General features: G+C 38.6%; 2 protein-coding genes and 1 long non-coding RNA gene across 6 annotated transcripts; 2 read left to right on the forward strand and 1 right to left on the reverse strand.

Annotated features, from left to right (window-relative positions):
* On the forward strand, positions 1-1,203 carry LOC307045958. The gene is made up of 2 exons (XR_013810032.1): positions 1-228; positions 583-1,203. It is a non-coding gene; the product is annotated as an uncharacterized lncRNA (long non-coding RNA).
* A 147-nt stretch (positions 1,204-1,350) lies between these two features.
* psmc4 (proteasome 26S subunit, ATPase 4) lies at positions 1,351-9,324 on the reverse strand. Of its 2 annotated transcripts, none has more exons than XM_079640435.1 (11): positions 9,184-9,324; positions 8,210-8,308; positions 6,909-7,095; positions 5,736-5,882; positions 5,456-5,565; positions 5,278-5,371; positions 3,555-3,722; positions 3,266-3,342; positions 2,680-2,848; positions 1,950-2,005; positions 1,351-1,824 (listed from the first exon to the last, which is right to left on the reverse strand). In XM_079640435.1, the coding sequence occupies exons 1-11, from the start codon at positions 9,214-9,216 to the stop codon at positions 1,711-1,713; spliced, it is 1,254 nt and encodes a 417-aa protein (XP_079496561.1). In that variant the 5' UTR covers positions 9,217-9,324; the 3' UTR covers positions 1,351-1,710. The 2 variants fall into 2 exon arrangements, with proteins under 2 accessions (XP_079496561.1, XP_079496562.1); XM_079640436.1 differs by having other exon boundaries at positions 9,126-9,237.
* A 1,147-nt stretch (positions 9,325-10,471) lies between these two features.
* On the forward strand, positions 10,472-16,289 carry LOC307013025 (uncharacterized protein). Of its 3 annotated transcripts, none has more exons than XM_079640263.1 (5): positions 10,472-10,565; positions 10,750-10,867; positions 12,705-13,070; positions 14,226-14,495; positions 14,967-16,289. In XM_079640263.1, exons 2-5 carry the CDS (start codon positions 10,798-10,800, stop codon positions 15,077-15,079), a joined length of 819 nt encoding a protein of 272 aa, XP_079496389.1. In that variant the 5' UTR covers positions 10,472-10,565; positions 10,750-10,797; the 3' UTR covers positions 15,080-16,289. The 3 variants fall into 3 exon arrangements, with proteins under 3 accessions (XP_079496389.1, XP_079496390.1, XP_079496391.1); XM_079640264.1 differs by having other exon boundaries at positions 14,226-14,360; XM_079640265.1 differs by having other exon boundaries at positions 12,852-13,070.
* Positions 16,290-16,814: the final 525 nt, after the last annotated feature.

The raw sequence follows: 16,814 nt of genomic DNA on the forward strand, positions 1-16,814 counted from the left end.
CCAGTTATTCCCTCACAGACCTTCAGGAAATCAAACCATCATGGATGCTTTGGCATCAGCCATATGGTCGAGACACTTTTCCGGAATGTATGTTGGACAAAACCACAACCTGGATCAAATCTTTCCCTGGATGTCCCAACAGCCAGTACAGGCAACCCTGCATCTCTGTCCATACTATTTTGACCAGGTCACTTACAGCCTTCCCACCAGAGACCAAGTGAAACACATGTGAGTACCACTCATGTCATTTCAGTCATATTCAGGGATATTCCCACATTTTAATGGACCCCATACTGTTTTTTATTTTTATTTGTAAATTGTGATGTAACAGCATATAATGGTGACACTTTTGGTCAGATAAATACAATTTGTTTATTCCATTCTCATTTTGGCTTCAATTAAATGCACTACAGTAGACTCAGAGCATCCCTCAAGGGACTTTGGACATTTAACTGTCAAAATAAATATGTACTATTGGTGGACAAAGGTCATGCTTTTGGTTGAGCTTGATGTGCATTGGATTTACCGACATTGCCACGTGGGTGTAATAATGAATCATCTCCCCCCCACTTGTGGCTGAAGGGAGAGCTGCAACCTCAGGCTGCACTGCTTCGACTCATGGGCTGGCTCGAGAGAGGAGAAGCAGAGGGCACCGGAACAACATGGAAGACAGCATTTAAGCACTAGGCGAGACGCCCGGCCCAGCACTGGCATCCATATGACTCGACTCTGTCAAGATCAGAACACTGACAGGAGGACATCCACAAAACAGTACATGTATATGATGTATGGCCTTCTCTACTAACCGCCAATGTTGGTGAATGAATGAATGTTGAGTCCGATGTTTGATGTGATACCAGCATATATCTTTCAGTGTGTATCTGAGTTATGTTTTATATTTGACAAATAATCATCAGGCTAAAACCCATTTTATGACTGATGATATGACCTTATCCTTTTTTTGTTGTTGCCATTTTTGGTTGTAAAATAGTTTTACTTAAAATGACCAACCACCATTTTTAAAAAGCCTTAGGTGACATATTAAAATGTCTTCTTTTGTCCAACCAAAAGTCAAAAATCTTAAAAGTAATATCATAATAGAACAAAGCTCACATTGGGAACAGTTAATAATTAGAATTGTTTTGTTTTAAAAATGTCATAAGAAACAAAAAGATTTAAATAAAAAAATGTATTTTCCTTCAACTGATTGATAAATGCATTTGTTGCAGCTCCAACTAAAATATTTTGTTGATGAGCAAAAATCGTAACGCAACAATTAATTAAATTAAATGTTAGTTTTATAAATATAGTATGGTAGTATCTAAATGGCACTCAAAAAAACAATGACAATCTTTTTTTTTTTTTTTTTATGGAAAACATCTTTAATGGTTTTTTGTAATGTATTGTTAAGTGAGTACATATAGATACAAATGTTCTATCCTAGCTACGTTTTGGGGCCTTATCTTTAGGAGTCAGTAGAGAGCCTGTGCACAAATCACTCCTTCACATGGTGGCGTCTTAAGGAGGTACAGGGCTAATCTGACATTAGGCCTTCTGCAGCAGTGAGTACATTTAGTCCAAAATCAATGGAAGTCAGTGAATGCAAATCCACAAAAGACATACTGTAGATAGAGACACGGACATAAATCAATAACAAACTCCTGTGTCTGGACACCTTTCTTTGTTCCCTAGGATGTGGTTTTTTACTCTCTACTTGTAGAACTCGTGCTCCTGCTCGTCCTTCTTGATGACGGTTTTGTAAGCTTTTTCAAAGTCTTTGGCCAGGACGATATACCTGTTCTCACGGACTGCCAACATGCCAGCCTGAGAAAGCAGGCAAAGAAAGAAAAAGACAGAGAAAATTAGTAAAAGCAAATACACAGATTTACACTGCTCTACCAAAAGTAAAGAAAGGGTTAAATGAACAGATAATTAAAGCTCTAGCTCACCTCCTGGCAGATGGAGTTGATGTCGGCTCCAGAGATCTTGTCTGGTCTAGCCACATCTGTACATCTGTTAAGGACAACTGAACAACACCAAAATACAGAACATCTGGGTGCAGACTGCCACCCTTGTTGCGCGTGTTCATTATTTCTCTACTTGTCATCAACAATCAAGGAAGTCTGGTGGCATGCAATGAAGGATGTTATCAGATCAAAATGACATGCGAGTGTATCATCTCACATTCAGAGATATGTGTTACATTTGCAAACAAATAAAGCCTAAGTGTTGCAAAGAACTGCAACGGAAACAAATAACCACAGGAACAGTTGATGAGTTCCTGCTGTCAAAGCCCTGTGTTTCGAGTAAAAGGCCAGATAGTGTGAACGTCCACATTCATAAATCTGGGAGATTAACACTAAAAGAAAGGTACAGGAGTTACCTAGAACTGGTATTAAATGATGGCTTTACGGTTTTTTACTGTAAAAACTGGCTTTATTTTAGCGTGAGATAGCACGGTAAGATTGAGCATCCCTAACATTAAGCCGACTTCCATTTATCAGAAAAATATGCCTCCTTAAAAATGCACTGATTTAGAATTCATCACATGTTCCAGACAGTAAACAAAAGGACAGAATGAGGCCCAAAATGAGAGGTTTGGGCAGAAATGTTTTCATGACATTGCAGAAATGTCTCAACAGACACTTAGAATGTGCCCTTATTGAAATAAAAGGATACAGTCCTCCAGGTCGACCTCCTCAGAGAGGTTCATATTGCTGGTGATGGTGGAGAAAACAAGACGTTTCTGCCTGCGGTCGGGCAGGGGGAACTCAATCTTTCTGTCCAGACGACCAGGACGTAGCAGAGCCGGGTCCAGCGTGTCTGCTCTGTTGGTGGCCATGATCACCTAAGACAGGTTCAAAAGCAAGTCAGATGGTACATGAACATACTGTGTTATGGGGTTGCTTTGGGTTCCACATACAATGGTCACTACTGGACAAAGTGCACATCACGGGGCTCTAAAGAGGAATAACAAACTTATTGTTAATCAAATATTTTTGCCTTTTTTTTATGTTGATATGTTCTCATTAAAACATTGTGATGCTGCAGTTATATTTAAGACTAAATAAAATAGGTTTGAAGTTGAAAAACATAAACCTCCTGGGTGCCTGCTAAGGGGAATGAATGGACATATGAAAGTGAATGAATGGCTGCAGCGTCGGTGTTCATGCACCAGCAATGATGCAATGATTCAGTACAAATGGAAATGGTGCAGTCACAGGGGGAAAGGAAAGAGCTTTACAGGCAGGTGGACTTAGCTCACCTTGACATTGACGTTCTGGTCAAAGCCGTCCATTTGATTCAGCAGCTCCAGAAGGATTCTCTGCACCTCCCTGTCAGCTGCAAAGCGAAACATTCAAGGTCAGAAAACATTTGTCAACCATTGTGTTTCTGCATTAACAAGGATGTGATCAGTGAATAAGAACATATCCTAAAATAGGAATCTAGACGTCTATGAGAAAAACTACAGTAACATGTGCTTAAAAAATCAAATGTACAACAAAACATTGGTTTATAAACAGAGTATTCATGTGAGCCACACATGTTCATACCTCCAGTCTGTGCATCAAAACGCTTGGTGGCGATGGCATCGATTTCATCAATAAAGATGATGGCTGGTGCATTTTCCTTCGCCAGCCGGAAGACATCACGCACCATACGAGGGCCTTCACCCAAATACTTCTGAACAAACTCAGAGCCCACCACACGGATGAAAGCAGCTGGGGACAGAACGATTGGACATTCATTTTTAGTATTCACCGAACAAATATCTTATCATTAATCCAGAACTCAAATGCAGTGCCTGCTGTAGATATTACTTAAAGAGCCTGTGACACGAGTTTCCCCCATCATCCAAACCCATCAATTTGAGTAAATATTGTCCCCTTGAAAACCGTTACTGAACTGATTTTGGATATTTGTACTTTGATAACCATTAATCTGCCGTTCAATGTTGACCATTTCCTGGATCTTCTCGGGGATTCTTCAAGTCCCGCCAAATTATGTGTGTCGTCATTGCGGGCACAGCGCTCCAGCTGCACCGTTCAAGATCCCAGCATCTGCATGTAAACGCACGATGGCGCACACAGCAGCAAGCGATGACAGCGATGACAGTTTAATTTTGAACGTGTCTGAGAGCTCATATGAGGCTGAAGGATCGGTTTATGTTGTATCTGTTAGAAGTTTAGGAATTAGGTGCGTCGATATGGGCGATCATACGGTCATGTAGCCAGTGGTGGACTGGGACTAAAAATCATCCCGGGACTCTCGACCGGCCCATTTTGTTACCGCTAGTAAATTGTCAACGGGGGGAGTGGGGGATGTGCTAGTGACTTATCCGACCGGCCCACTTCGGTACCGGCCAATCGGGAGTCGTCCTGATGGCCAGTCCGCCACTGCACCCAGCCCAGCCCACGTAAACTGTCAACGGGGGGGAGCCTCGCTGCGGGGAAACGGTGGACCTAGTGTCCCGATCAGAGTGGGAATAATAATAATAATAATAATCCGTGCATTTTATCCATTAATTTCCCCGACATTGTGGGGAAAAAAACACACGTTTAATCCATGTTGGTTTACTACAACTACAAAAAGCATCTGTTTGTTTTCTCATCAGGAAATGCAGACCGGCTCAAACAAACGATTTTTAAATCATCATCCTCACAATCATTGAATGTATCATATGTTCGCCGAATTGACATGAAAGCACTAATAAATGTAGTTTCATCCACTTGAGTTTAAAATTACAAAAATAATCGATTTGTTTTTATATCACATCCGACGGGAGGAAATTCAGCAGCTCTCACTACCGATCTTAATTTAATCATCATCTTCACCAAGATCATTCATGTTTATGTTCACCGAATTGACATGAAAGCACTGACAAATATGAATATACTGTAGTCAACTTCATTAAAACGTTATTAACGTGCCTAAACTCAGTAATTCACCATTTCTATGCATGACAACACACTTTGTCCGGGTTTGGCTCTCTCGCCGCACAGTGAAGCGTTCCCGCATTGACGTCACCTCCGGCTTCCCCCAAAACCTCAAAATGAGTCGAAGGAATTTCCCCGCGATGTTCGAAATTATTGATATTTATCAGAACGGTATCGCACCTTCTTTTTTAAACTGACGGTTCAAGATTACTAGTAGCCCAATATTTCATTGCACAACAGTTGTTGGGAAGCTGTCACAGGCTCTTTAAAGTCAGTACTAATCTGTTTAATAAGATTTGTTGGTACATGAAAGCAAACAGGTCTCAAGTGGAGGGCTTACCTGTAGTGTGATGTGCCACAGCCTTGGCCAACATGGTCTTACCACATCCCGGAGGTCCGTACATAAGGACACCCCTGGGTGGGTCAATGCCAATCTGAGAAAGGAAAAACAGTTGTTGTTATTAAGAGCAAAATCCATGCTAATTGGTGTTACGTGTAACATTTCTTGAATATCTGACCTGTTTGTAGAGCTCAAAGTGTGTGAGTGGCAGCTCTACAGCTTCTCGGACTTCCTGCTTCTGAATGTCCATACCACCAATGTCAGCATACATCACATCTGGCTTTTGGTCTGGGAGCAGAAACACAGCAAAAAGGAGAGTTGGCTTTGCTATTCGAACAATCAACTTCAAACAAAATACCAGTTAAATCCCTGAAATCTTGCTTGGCTGAAAATGATAATGTATCTGCTTAAAAGTAAGAATGATGACATCTTGGAGAGAGTGGGAGTGAGTGTTTTACCTGACGTCAGCATCATGATGCTGCTGTCAGCCTCGGGGGGGAGCACATCCACCAGGGCGTTGCTGTGCTTGTGTAGAGCCACTGAGGCGTTGGGCTTCAGCAGCTCTCTGTCGATGGTGCTCAGGATGCGCACATAATAGTTGGACCCTGAGGGAAGAACAAATATGACATAAAATGAGAACAAACAACTCATTACACATTTAAACGTGTACTTCACACTCAATAATTTAAATTTGACAGCACACAGTACATGTCCTCTAGGTTCTCAACATGATAAAGCATTCAAATATACAGCATGGACGAATCCTTCATCATTTCATTCTACGTCAGTGTCTGCTTTTTCTCTTTATTTATTTTCACTGTCATTATTTGTTTGTTTTCTATGCATACAATCTTTTTTGTTGTTTTTCATCTTTCAGAAACGTAATGACAGTAATAATTGAATTGCTCTTCAGTGCAGAAAATACCGCCGTGACCTCAAGCTTAAAGGTGACCTATCATGCAAAATACACTTTTGTACATCTTGTATACATGAATATGTGTCCCCGGTGTTCCAGGGAACTCACCAAGAGTCAGAAAACACAACCCTCTCTATTTTCCTCCATACCCAAATCTCTTAAAAAGGGGCTGCAACGGATCTGATACAGACTGATCCAGATTTGAACACTTCTATGACGTCACAGATGTGGCGCTACGGCTATTGGGTCAACTCCAGCCAATCAGGAGGAGACAGCCACGGACATTGCCGTTGGAAAGCGCTGGAGACACTGTAGTACATATGCCAGGCCTGTAGATGGTGCTGTTCTCACAGAATCAGCCCATGCAAAGACAGTGTTCAATTGAACGAAATGAGGAATGGCTAAAATGCATGATCTGTTTGGTATTTTGAAAAATAAAAAGTATAAATATGCCTTATATAGGTATGGTCCTATATTATTCACATATAGCATGATAGGTCCACTTTAACATAAACCATTATTTTCACACTATCATGTATCTGTGAAAAGGACGACACAAAAGGAAATAACAGATCATATTTCCGTGTATTTATGTGCAAGTTAAAAGGCAGGTTTCATGTCTCGTCTTTTCACCTCTTGACAACCTTTAGGAGTATATCCAAGTGTCAAATCTAGCATGTCCAAAATTGGGACTATTTTTTTCTTCGGATAGTACCTGTAGTGGAGCCAACAATGGCTGTGTTCTGGTCCACAGCTTCCAGGAACTGGCCAATGACAAGCGGGATGCTCTGTATCCTCTTCACCTCCTCCTGGGCATGGAGGAATTCTTTCTTTAGGTTCTTCTGTTCATCTTTAATGTATTCCTCCTGCACCTCCAGGAACTCCAGCTCCTGCTGCAGCTTCTGTAAACACACAAAAGTAGAAGAGAAGGGTGATGCTCTGCTGGAGATTAAGGTAACATCTGCTTTCTGGAGATCATAGACCAGTTGGTAGCTTGTGTTTAGACATGAAGAGTTGAAGAACCATTATAACAACAATCCTTCAAAAAAGGTTTGAAAAACATTTTCAGTAGAGAGATACATCTAGGATCACTTTAAAAGGCAGTATACATTTAAAAACAAAAAAAGACTGTTCTGAAATCTAATTATTAGGGATGCTCTGATCGCCAATTTTGGGGCCGATTGCCGGAATCAGTATCGGCCGATACCGATCGTCGATCCGATCGAGTGGGCGGGGCCTATGGGGATCTTCCATTTAAAGTGATGTTTAAACTCAGTTAATGGGGCTCATTCACTGGCGCTTCCACAAACAACAACCAACATAATTATTACATTCAAATGAAGTATTATTCAAGTTGACATTAACTTTGGAGAATAACACGGGAGGAATGAGCGGAAGCGCTCTCTTTTCCTCTCTCTCCCTCCTGACAGCCTGTCAGTATCGCCTCATGCAGCTCACTGATCCAGTAATGAGTGACCGATATCGATCGGTGGTCAATCGATCGGAGCATCCCTAGTAATTATTCAATGTCAATTGTTCAGATGGTAAATTATGAATGCATTGGACTGTTACAAAGTTCAGACTGAATTGTATTGTACTTTCGATGAGGTTATTTTGGTTTATTAAACCATAAAGTTAATGTCAGAACCCGATATGTTTAAAATGCTCAATTAAAACCAAAGTAGGTTGTTATATTTGGGAAAACTTTATGTAAATATGGCTGTACGAAATATTTTGCTTTTCCTCTGTCATTCAATTTTAATTATCAGCCTAATTTAACTTTTTTTTTTTTTAAATCAATAACTCCACTGGAATCATTGAATTCAGAGGATTAAAACTGTGTTACTATTTCATGCAGGAGGCACATTTGGATTTGTGTTTATCGGGATCCATTGTGGCCACATACCTCTTATATTCATTAAGAATAACATGTATATTTCAAGCTTACAGTTTGTTACACCCATACGATATATGTTGTGTATTGTCTTTACAGGAATGTATAAGCAGGTGTCAGACCTTGTATCGGCTGTAAAGGTCTTCGAGGTCCTCTGGTTCAGGTGCCAGGAAGGACAGGCCTGTCTGGGGTCTGGAGGTCAGGATTGCAGGCATCTCTTCCTGTAGGGATGACAACACCACAAAAACACAATAAATGTCTTGTTTTTAACATCACCCCATCAGGGAAGAGCTTGTTCTGTATTTCACCCCAAAAAACTGGATAATAGGTCATATTTATTTGAGAGAATGCTCTCAGCTCTGTAACAGCTAAAATGTACGATAATAATAACATGTATCTATATATAGCACCTTTCATGCAAGATGCAGCCCAAAGTGCTTTACAGATCAAGACAAGATACATTAAAATTAAAATAAGTACAAATAAAGAGTGGGGAACATAATTGAAAACAAGTTATACAAAAACAAACAAACAAATAGTTAGATCACAAGACCATAAAAACATGAATAGTAATACCACTAAAATTACCCCAAACTAAAAAGATAACAATTACTTGACAATAAACAACAACTCGGTTATGACCGTGCACCTAACAGAGACAAACACTAGCTTAGCTACAGTTAGCTCGTTAACAGCTAGCTAATATGAATGGCTTGCAAACGCCTAAATAGACTATGTAAAAGGACCTTTGCGAAGCACCGGTGAATAATAAAAACATAATCTCGAACATTAATGTTTGGCGATTAAAGCTCGATCAACAAACATCAAAGTAAATCCCCTTTCCCGAGCTCTACAAACATTAGGCTAACCCTAGCAGCTAACTTGCATGACATAGCAACTAACGTAACGTTACATCGAGTAGAGAATGAATTGGCAGGTTTACGTTTCGGCAGGGTTAACGAGCACACTAATGGTAAAAAATTACGACAAACACCAACAGAGAGCAACACTCAAACTCTTAAATGTACCAAAGCCTACCACAGAAACTCTGTCAATTTTAAGAGGAAAAACAGGAAACAATCCCACTAATTCATACCGGGCTCTTTTCTACGGCTACGATGTCCTCCATGTTGAAGTATGCCTTCCGTTATGACGTCAGACGCTGACAGAGGGTTGTATGGGTAATGGAGTTCATCTCATTTTAATCAAGAACATAATATCAGGGGTGTCCAAAAAATGTTCACCGAGGGCCACATGTAGAAAAATATACGAAGTGCTGGGCCACTGAGGCGAGGTATATTGCCTCATAAGTTAAGTTATAAGTCAGCAAAATGAATAAAATGTAGGTAAATTATGCTTAATACTTGAATATGCTTTAAGAAAAACTACAGCCTCACAGCTCTCCATAGGGTTTCAATTATTTTGATAGCAACTCATTCCTTAAAACAGAAGCCTCAGATTGCTTATCATAAGAGGAATTAGTAAGGGTTTATTTCAAGCGTCTTATGAAAATAAGTCATTGGGCTTTTTTCTTATCAACTTATATTTGATAGAAAACATTTTCAAATTTAACTGACTGAATTTGTTTAAAAAGTGGGCTTCTTAACACATGAATACTGTGTAATAACTGTTTTCATCTATATTTAAGAAGTACAATATAAGACAAGCACACGTTTAATCTGTGGTCTATATTTCATTATACTTTTTTAATTAGCTCAGGGCCGCGGGCCGTAGTTTGGACATCCCTGCTGTATATGAACATCATATACAATTTTGTATAGAAGTTAAGGCCAGTGGTAGTAAACAATGCCTTCAAATAAATAAAGGAAAACAAAATACAGTTTCATATTTCAGATTAAATATGTGTTGAATACACAGTAAGTTTTGATCGCATAATAATGTTTTTAATAGCGCTACTATATGTTCAGGATGTGGTCAGCCCATTTCTTTTTATGAATATGAAATTTCCCTAAGAATAAATATGTCACGCATATGTATTTTTGTTATATTTTGCATAAGTGATGGTTTGAAATCTAGAACTTGTCTAAGGAAAGATATAAAACAAACATAACACTTTGTAACAATTCAAATTACTTATGATGCACACAGCAAAAAACTTTTGAGGAACATGTAGGTTTTTCATATTTGTATTGTACATATTAATTGATATGCACCAAAATACCATGTATACGTGGTGAAAACCTTTTTTGGCAATAAACACTCACAGAACACAACAACTTCCCCACAGCCAGGTTTCACAGCCAATAGTGGGTATGCATATCCTGTTGCAGAGATGGTGGCCTTAACATCTCTGCAATGAATGTGTGAGAAAAAGGGGGGCTTAGTGCATAATACACCACAGCTCCAACTGAAAAAATTATAAACGGAAGGATGACTGAATGTCGTGTGTAGGATCGCACATGAGTATACCATTTACTTTTAAAGCAGTGCATTTACGTCTAGAAGTTGGGAAATAAGGTAAAGTTAACACTTGTTGCTACACAATATGTCTAATTATATGGCACTTTTTTTAAATTTTAGTTTTTTAATTAAAACAAATGCTATGATATCTTTGAATACCATCAAATAAATTATATTTGAAATAATTTCCCAATCTATCTATCCATCTATCTATCTAATAACTTCCTCTCCCTGTAATCAGAGACGTCAACTGGTCTTTTTAGGAGACACAAACATCATTTTGTCTAAGATGCATCACGACTTCAAAGTGACAAAGTTGGAATGGACACAACGGCTGTTTCTCTACTTTATGGTCTCAGGTACAATTTATGAAGAAATTTGATTTGTACATGAAAAATGTGATATCCTAAGCTGTCAACTGTCATTTCATCATTTTACAAATCAACACGTGTCTTATCCCGCATGCTTTGCAGGCTCATTAGCAGGGAATCACAATTCATTTCAAAACCGTTGACAGTTTAATAACTATTCAGCTTTGGTTCAGGCATTTTCTTTAGTGGTTTCTTTGACGTGGAAGTGACCCCGGTGTCGTAGATTCACTCATAGTGTATTTTTTCTGATAAGAGCAACATCAAGCTGCAGATTAGATGAAGAAAGAAGAGGCAACTTTCTGATTTGTTCTGTAATTGTTCTACCCATGGATGTACGGACAGTTCTTGTGTTATAATTGTTATTCTCTGATTACTTTAAATAACTGTTCACACGAAAGAATGGTCTAACACCTTGGTCTCAACTTCTTTTATCACGCTCCATTCTTCTGAATCTCTGACAACTTGTTTTGCGGCTTCTTTGAAGTCCTGTGGCCAAAGTCAACAGAGATTTTGGGTAGCACAATCAAATATGTTTAATCCAAAGAATGTCTCTTAAAATGTCCTTCATTTTAGGTTTCACTAATATCTAGAAAATCCTTTTTCATGATGTGTCTAAACCACTCAGCTATGGTGATGCCAGGATTTTTGTATTATTATTATCTTTGTATCATTGATTTATACTCAAAAGTGTTGGGTTCTTTCATAAAGCTTTATAATATTGTTGGTAAAATATTCCAAGATAAAGCAGCAACTCTGGACTATCAAATGCTTGGCTGGCACAGAAAGCGGCAACCCCAAAAACTCAACGCTAAAGCTGATACATAGCCTTCGAATACAAATCAACTTTAAACCTATCATGCTATTTTTAGGCAATAGCTTAGGTCTCAGATATATACAAATATATAAAAAACATGTCTATGAAGTGTTTGGCTCAAAATACCAAACAGATCACCCATTCTAGCCATGCCTCATATCCCTCTATTTCACTTCCTGTTTCAAAAGTGCTGATTTTGGGTATAAGGCTTTAAAAAAAAAAAGGATTAAAAAAAAAAAAGAGGGGGCTGAGCTCATGCGGGAGATTCTACCGGCAGATACTGCGGTGATGAAACGCCATATCAAACAGTAAAAAAGTTCAAAGGCTTTCTCTCTTGCCGGTTATACCACAAGGTGAGTTCCTTTTTTTATTCCTGCTCCTTCACACACATGCTCTCCAGTAAAGGTTAGCTCTGAGTGTTAGCGATGCTAATGTAACATGCACCGACCATATTACGTCCAAAACAGTCGGGCATTGTTTCTGATAGCAACGTTTCTGATAGTGCCGTGGGTCCACATTTCCGATATTACGTCATATCGGACGCAAATCTGGATCAGCTCCGTTGTACCCCCGTTTTTTTTTAGATTTAGGTACGGAGCAAAAGAGAGGGTTATATTTTCTGAGGCTGCGTGAGTTCCCTGACGCACCGGGGACACATATTTATGTATAAAAGACATCAAAATGCGCATTTTGCCTGATAGGTCCCCTTTAAGCTGATAAACTTCTGGGATACATCTCCAATTAATCAATGAAAGGAAATAAAAAAAACACTTTAAATAATGTTTATTGGGTAAACCAGTCTGAAATGGAGAATGTTTGGTTACATTTGGTAGCATGGATGTTCTTCTTCTGAAAAAAGAAATGTGATGAATATGATTAGAAATCCAAAATAATTTCCTCCATTAAGTTGAGGGTAAAATGTCAAAAAACGAGCAACCACAACATTTCCGTGAAAAAGGCTATTTTAACATTTACTCAACATCCTGTTCTTTTTTTATTTCTGTTTTTCAGGGACTAACTCTCTGGTCACAGTTTACCAGCCTCCTGTGCTCACCGCTGTTCTGGGGCAAGATGTTATAATGCCTTGCCATCTCAGTCTTACTGATGATGACAAGAGAATACAGACTCCACCAATTCTCTATTGGATGTACTCAACAGAGTGCAGCAGTGGCGGGTCCATAGTGTGGAGCTACTCTGAGAATTATACGGGACGTATTGAGCGTCTGGACAATAATCAAAACTCTTCAAACAAGTCCATACTCTTCAAGAATGTCCAGTGGGCCGACAGAGGGAGTTACCTGTGCCAACTCTCCCTCAAAAACAACAATGGCACACGTTTCAGGACAAAAGGAAAGGAAACCTTACTGCTGATTTATGGTAAATACAAGGTTTTAGATTTTTCATTTCTAATATATTGCGGGACCAAATGTTCTCCAAGCCATTTAAAAAATATTCAAGTTTAAAGGGTTTGGCTCAAGATAAAGACAGGACTTGGATAAAGATGAATCACTTTTTATTATCAGGAATCAAGCTCAAGGCAGAGCTGTGATGTGCTTTTGCATTCTTCTATGCAGACCTGCACCGTCATCTATAACCAACATACGCAACATATTTCCTGTGATTTGTTTATTGTGAATTTTTCATGCGCTGAGTGGGTTTTTGGCACAGCTTCATCTACTCCCAAGGTGCATTAAAAAGTCTGGTGAATGTATAACTCCAACAACATTTTAGTGCAGAAAAGTTACTTATTGCACGACCAACACGTTTGAGGCCTTCGAAACGGTAAAAAACGAACTTTACTGAGTTTGAGTGCATTTATTTTGAAAATCAACACATTTATTTTTGTAATTATCACGATGCAAATAGAACCTTGGTTTAGTGTAAAATTAAATAAGCAATGGAGCGCTTTTTTAGAACCCAAACACTTTTTAACAGATGGAAATATTCCACTCATGGCAAAATATGTTCCAGGTGTATTACATTTAGTATTGAAGATCATAGAGTTTTTGTTTATTTTCGGTTTTGATAAGAGTTGTAAAGCCTTCACCCAAATTGAGTTTGGGTAGTTAATCATAATGAGACGAAGATGTACTGGTCATTGTCAGCTTTCTGCATGCCTACGGTTTTCTGTGTCAGGATGAGAGATTTAAAGGAACATGCTAATCCGATGTTAGTGTCTTTTGAAGTACATTGATTTCAAAACAATTTTCGAAAGCAATTGGATATTTATAAAATTAAATTTGTGCTATCTTAAGCTCTCAACTAATTGATAAGTAGAAGAAATACGATTTCTGTCAAAAATGTCCTGCTTTTAACGTATCGCTCAAGAGGATATTTGTATCACTCTCTAGGTTTCTATATGCATATCAACAATGGTCTTAAAGGTAATAATGACTTGCAGTGACTGGGGGCTCTAAATGTAGAAGTTGGGGAAGAGTTTCTTGTAAAATATACAAAACACTACAGATGTCAATTGTGTTTACTTTTACCTGCTTTGGACATACCTGTGTTTCTGCCTAAATCTCTTTTCAGACACAATGTTCTTCAACTCCACTGGTCACAATGACTCTCTGCTCCAGTGTGGAGTCAACGTGACACGGAGTACCGGATTTGCTTTGTCCATTGTTCACGATGGGATCAAACTTCAACCTGTTGGCTCTGCTCCAGGTGAGGCTGATGCAGCTCTGCCCTTCATCAGCCTCTCTGAGACCGTTCCTCTGAGGGGAAAAGGAGAATACGAGTGTCAGTTACACCTGAACAAAGATCTGGTAACGAAAAGCATCTTCCACTACCAAACGCCTGGTAATAATCTCCCTTAAACATGCTGTTCTGCACTCAATGGTTAACACTATAGAGTATTGTTTAAAGAATGAAAACATGAAAGTCATTTTTGCTGCCTTAGTCAAGAATGTACAGCCACTTTTTTTTAACAGCTGGTGTGGTCTGGTTTGACCTTTTTACAATCTTCTAAATCTTCAAGTTTAAGCCAACCTTGAAGTAAAGGGTTTTTAACAAATCGTTTCTCCTTGTCGGCTAAAGATGGTAAAGATACTGAACAAAGTGTCTGACAAGTATGACAACTGTCCCCAGTAAGTCTGTCCTAAAAAACAGCAGGTATTTTCCTGCTGGACAAATGTGTAATGGTTGTTCTTAGATGGTGACCTTACACGCATTATAAAAATACATTTGTAAACCTAGTGGTTTGAATAGAGAAAGCTAATGTGTGATTTCATCCTAAGGTAATGTTCATATCATTTGTTTTGTGTTTCTCAGAGCCAAATGTGATGCTGTTCCCAGAGCCGTGGTTCCTGTATGGGGCTCTCCTCCTGGTTCCCTTTACAATCCTGCTGGCACTCATAACTGCCCTTCTGATGTACAGGTGCTAAGTTTGTCAACATTTACCAATGGAAATTAAGTTGAAAGTGGAGGAATCTGACTGAAACTGTTTTTCATAATAATAATAATAATAATATCAGACTGCAGGTAAAACAGTTTCTGCTCTGTTAAATATATTCCACATTGCATTGTATTTCACCGGCAGCACCTTACAAAGTCCCTTCATATGGTTCAACGAGGCCCAGTTTAGAAATGTGGCTTTCTTTCTCATAACATTTAGAAAACACAAACAGAATCTCAAAATCCACAATGCACCAGTGTTGGTATGGTGCATTCTGACTCTATAGAGACTTCTGTTAATACAGAAGACTCTGTGCAAGGACCCTGGTCCATTCTCCTGTTTTGGAATTGCATTAAAAACTTTTATAAAGTGTTAAAATGTAGAACATCTTGTATGGGTTGCACATTCAAACACAGGATCCAACCAATTACAACAACTTATTGATTGCAGCTAAAGATGGTGGAGGATTTTTTTCCTACACATCATTCATGCATCCACAATCTTGGCCTTTCCACATTTATCTGACTCTATGAAACCTGATGTACTTATATGATTCTGTTTTCTTCAAGTTTGTATCTTCTTGGTCGAATGTACTTATTGTAAGTCGCCTTGGATAAAAGCGTCAGCTAAATGCAATGTAATGTAATGTAATCTGAAAAGTGGAGTTTAATAGCTTCCCATCAGGAGTGGCCATGTATCCAGTGAATGAGGCTGGGTGGTTTAAAGTAACACTTGGCATAGCCGCATGTGATTTTAAATGTGCACCCCACACAAGATGATCTGTGAGTTGACGCTGCCATCATCATTACAGTTTTTTTCGTCATTGTGAAGTTGGGAAATATCTTTTGACCACATGAGAATAGTGGAAGCCAAGCAACCCGTTAAACTAAATAGTGGCAAATGACTTAAATTAAAATGCATTAGCCCAAGATTCAATAACCATTACTACTATTAAAGTGGAGGGTTCTAGTGACTTTAACAAATCACAAAACACTGTATGTCTCTGTAATATAATTTACATGCATATAAACAAGACAAATCATTCCTTATGCCCTTTTTTCGTGAGATAAATAAAATCTGTGGCCGACGAAGAAGTATTTTTTTGACTAGTTCTCAACGTAAACTGTGTTTGACTGTGAATAATATTGCATAAAAGACAACCGAATATGTAAATGCTTAATAAATTATATACAAACAAATCATGTCATGACTCTTATTGATTCATTCTTATTGCTTTTTCAGTTCAGTGTACAGCTCAGTGTTTAGTGTGATTTGGATTTCCTTGGAAAGGACACCTTTGAATAGGAAGATCGAAGTAAACCCCTGCCCACACATTCCTCTTTCATCAGAAATGCAAATGTTTGGATCTCTTTTCTAAGTTTGAATCATCATTTCCTTCACAACTCTTTCTGTTTCCTTTTTTTTTGCATTATCAAATGTGTCTTTGATACGTTATCGCCCTCTAACGGTGACTGAGGGTAGTTGCACAAAAGGGCAACCATTTCTGACTTTGATCATAAAAACGTTGTTTCAAGTCATTTCTGAAGAAAGTTATAATACAACTTAAGTGACGACCAATACAATTATTTAAGAAGCAAAATCTGTGCCTGAAATAACTAAAAAATAAAGATATGTGTATTTGTGGGCGATACACCAAGTTGATCCTTAACATGTCTCACTGATATACTCACGTTTTTGCTGTCATAGAAGTTAATCCACTTCTT

This window comes from Notothenia rossii (assembly GCF_949606895.1).
Source record: "Notothenia rossii genome assembly, chromosome: 7".
Lineage (NCBI taxonomy): Eukaryota > Metazoa > Chordata > Actinopteri > Perciformes > Nototheniidae > Notothenia > Notothenia rossii.

Excerpts from the sequence above, each read along its gene's own strand:
- psmc4 (XM_079640435.1), bottom strand. The coding sequence starts at position 9,216 with ATGGAGGACATCGTAGCCGTAGAAAAGAGCCCG. Across the intron at positions 5,883-6,908 it reads CATTGTTGGCTCCACTACAG|GGTCCAACTATTATGTGCGC; the intron begins GTACTATCCGAA and ends TTCTTCCCTCAG. Across the intron at positions 3,343-3,554 it reads TTTTGATGCACAGACTGGAG|CTGACAGGGAGGTGCAGAGA; the intron begins GTATGAACATGT and ends TTCGCTTTGCAG.
- LOC307013025 (XM_079640263.1), top strand. The coding sequence starts at position 10,798 with ATGCATCACGACTTCAAAGTGACAAAGTTGGAATGGACACAACGGCTG. Across the intron at positions 13,071-14,225 it reads AACCTTACTGCTGATTTATG|ACACAATGTTCTTCAACTCC; the intron begins GTAAATACAAGG and ends ATCTCTTTTCAG. Across the intron at positions 14,496-14,966 it reads CTTCCACTACCAAACGCCTG|AGCCAAATGTGATGCTGTTC; the intron begins GTAATAATCTCC and ends TGTGTTTCTCAG.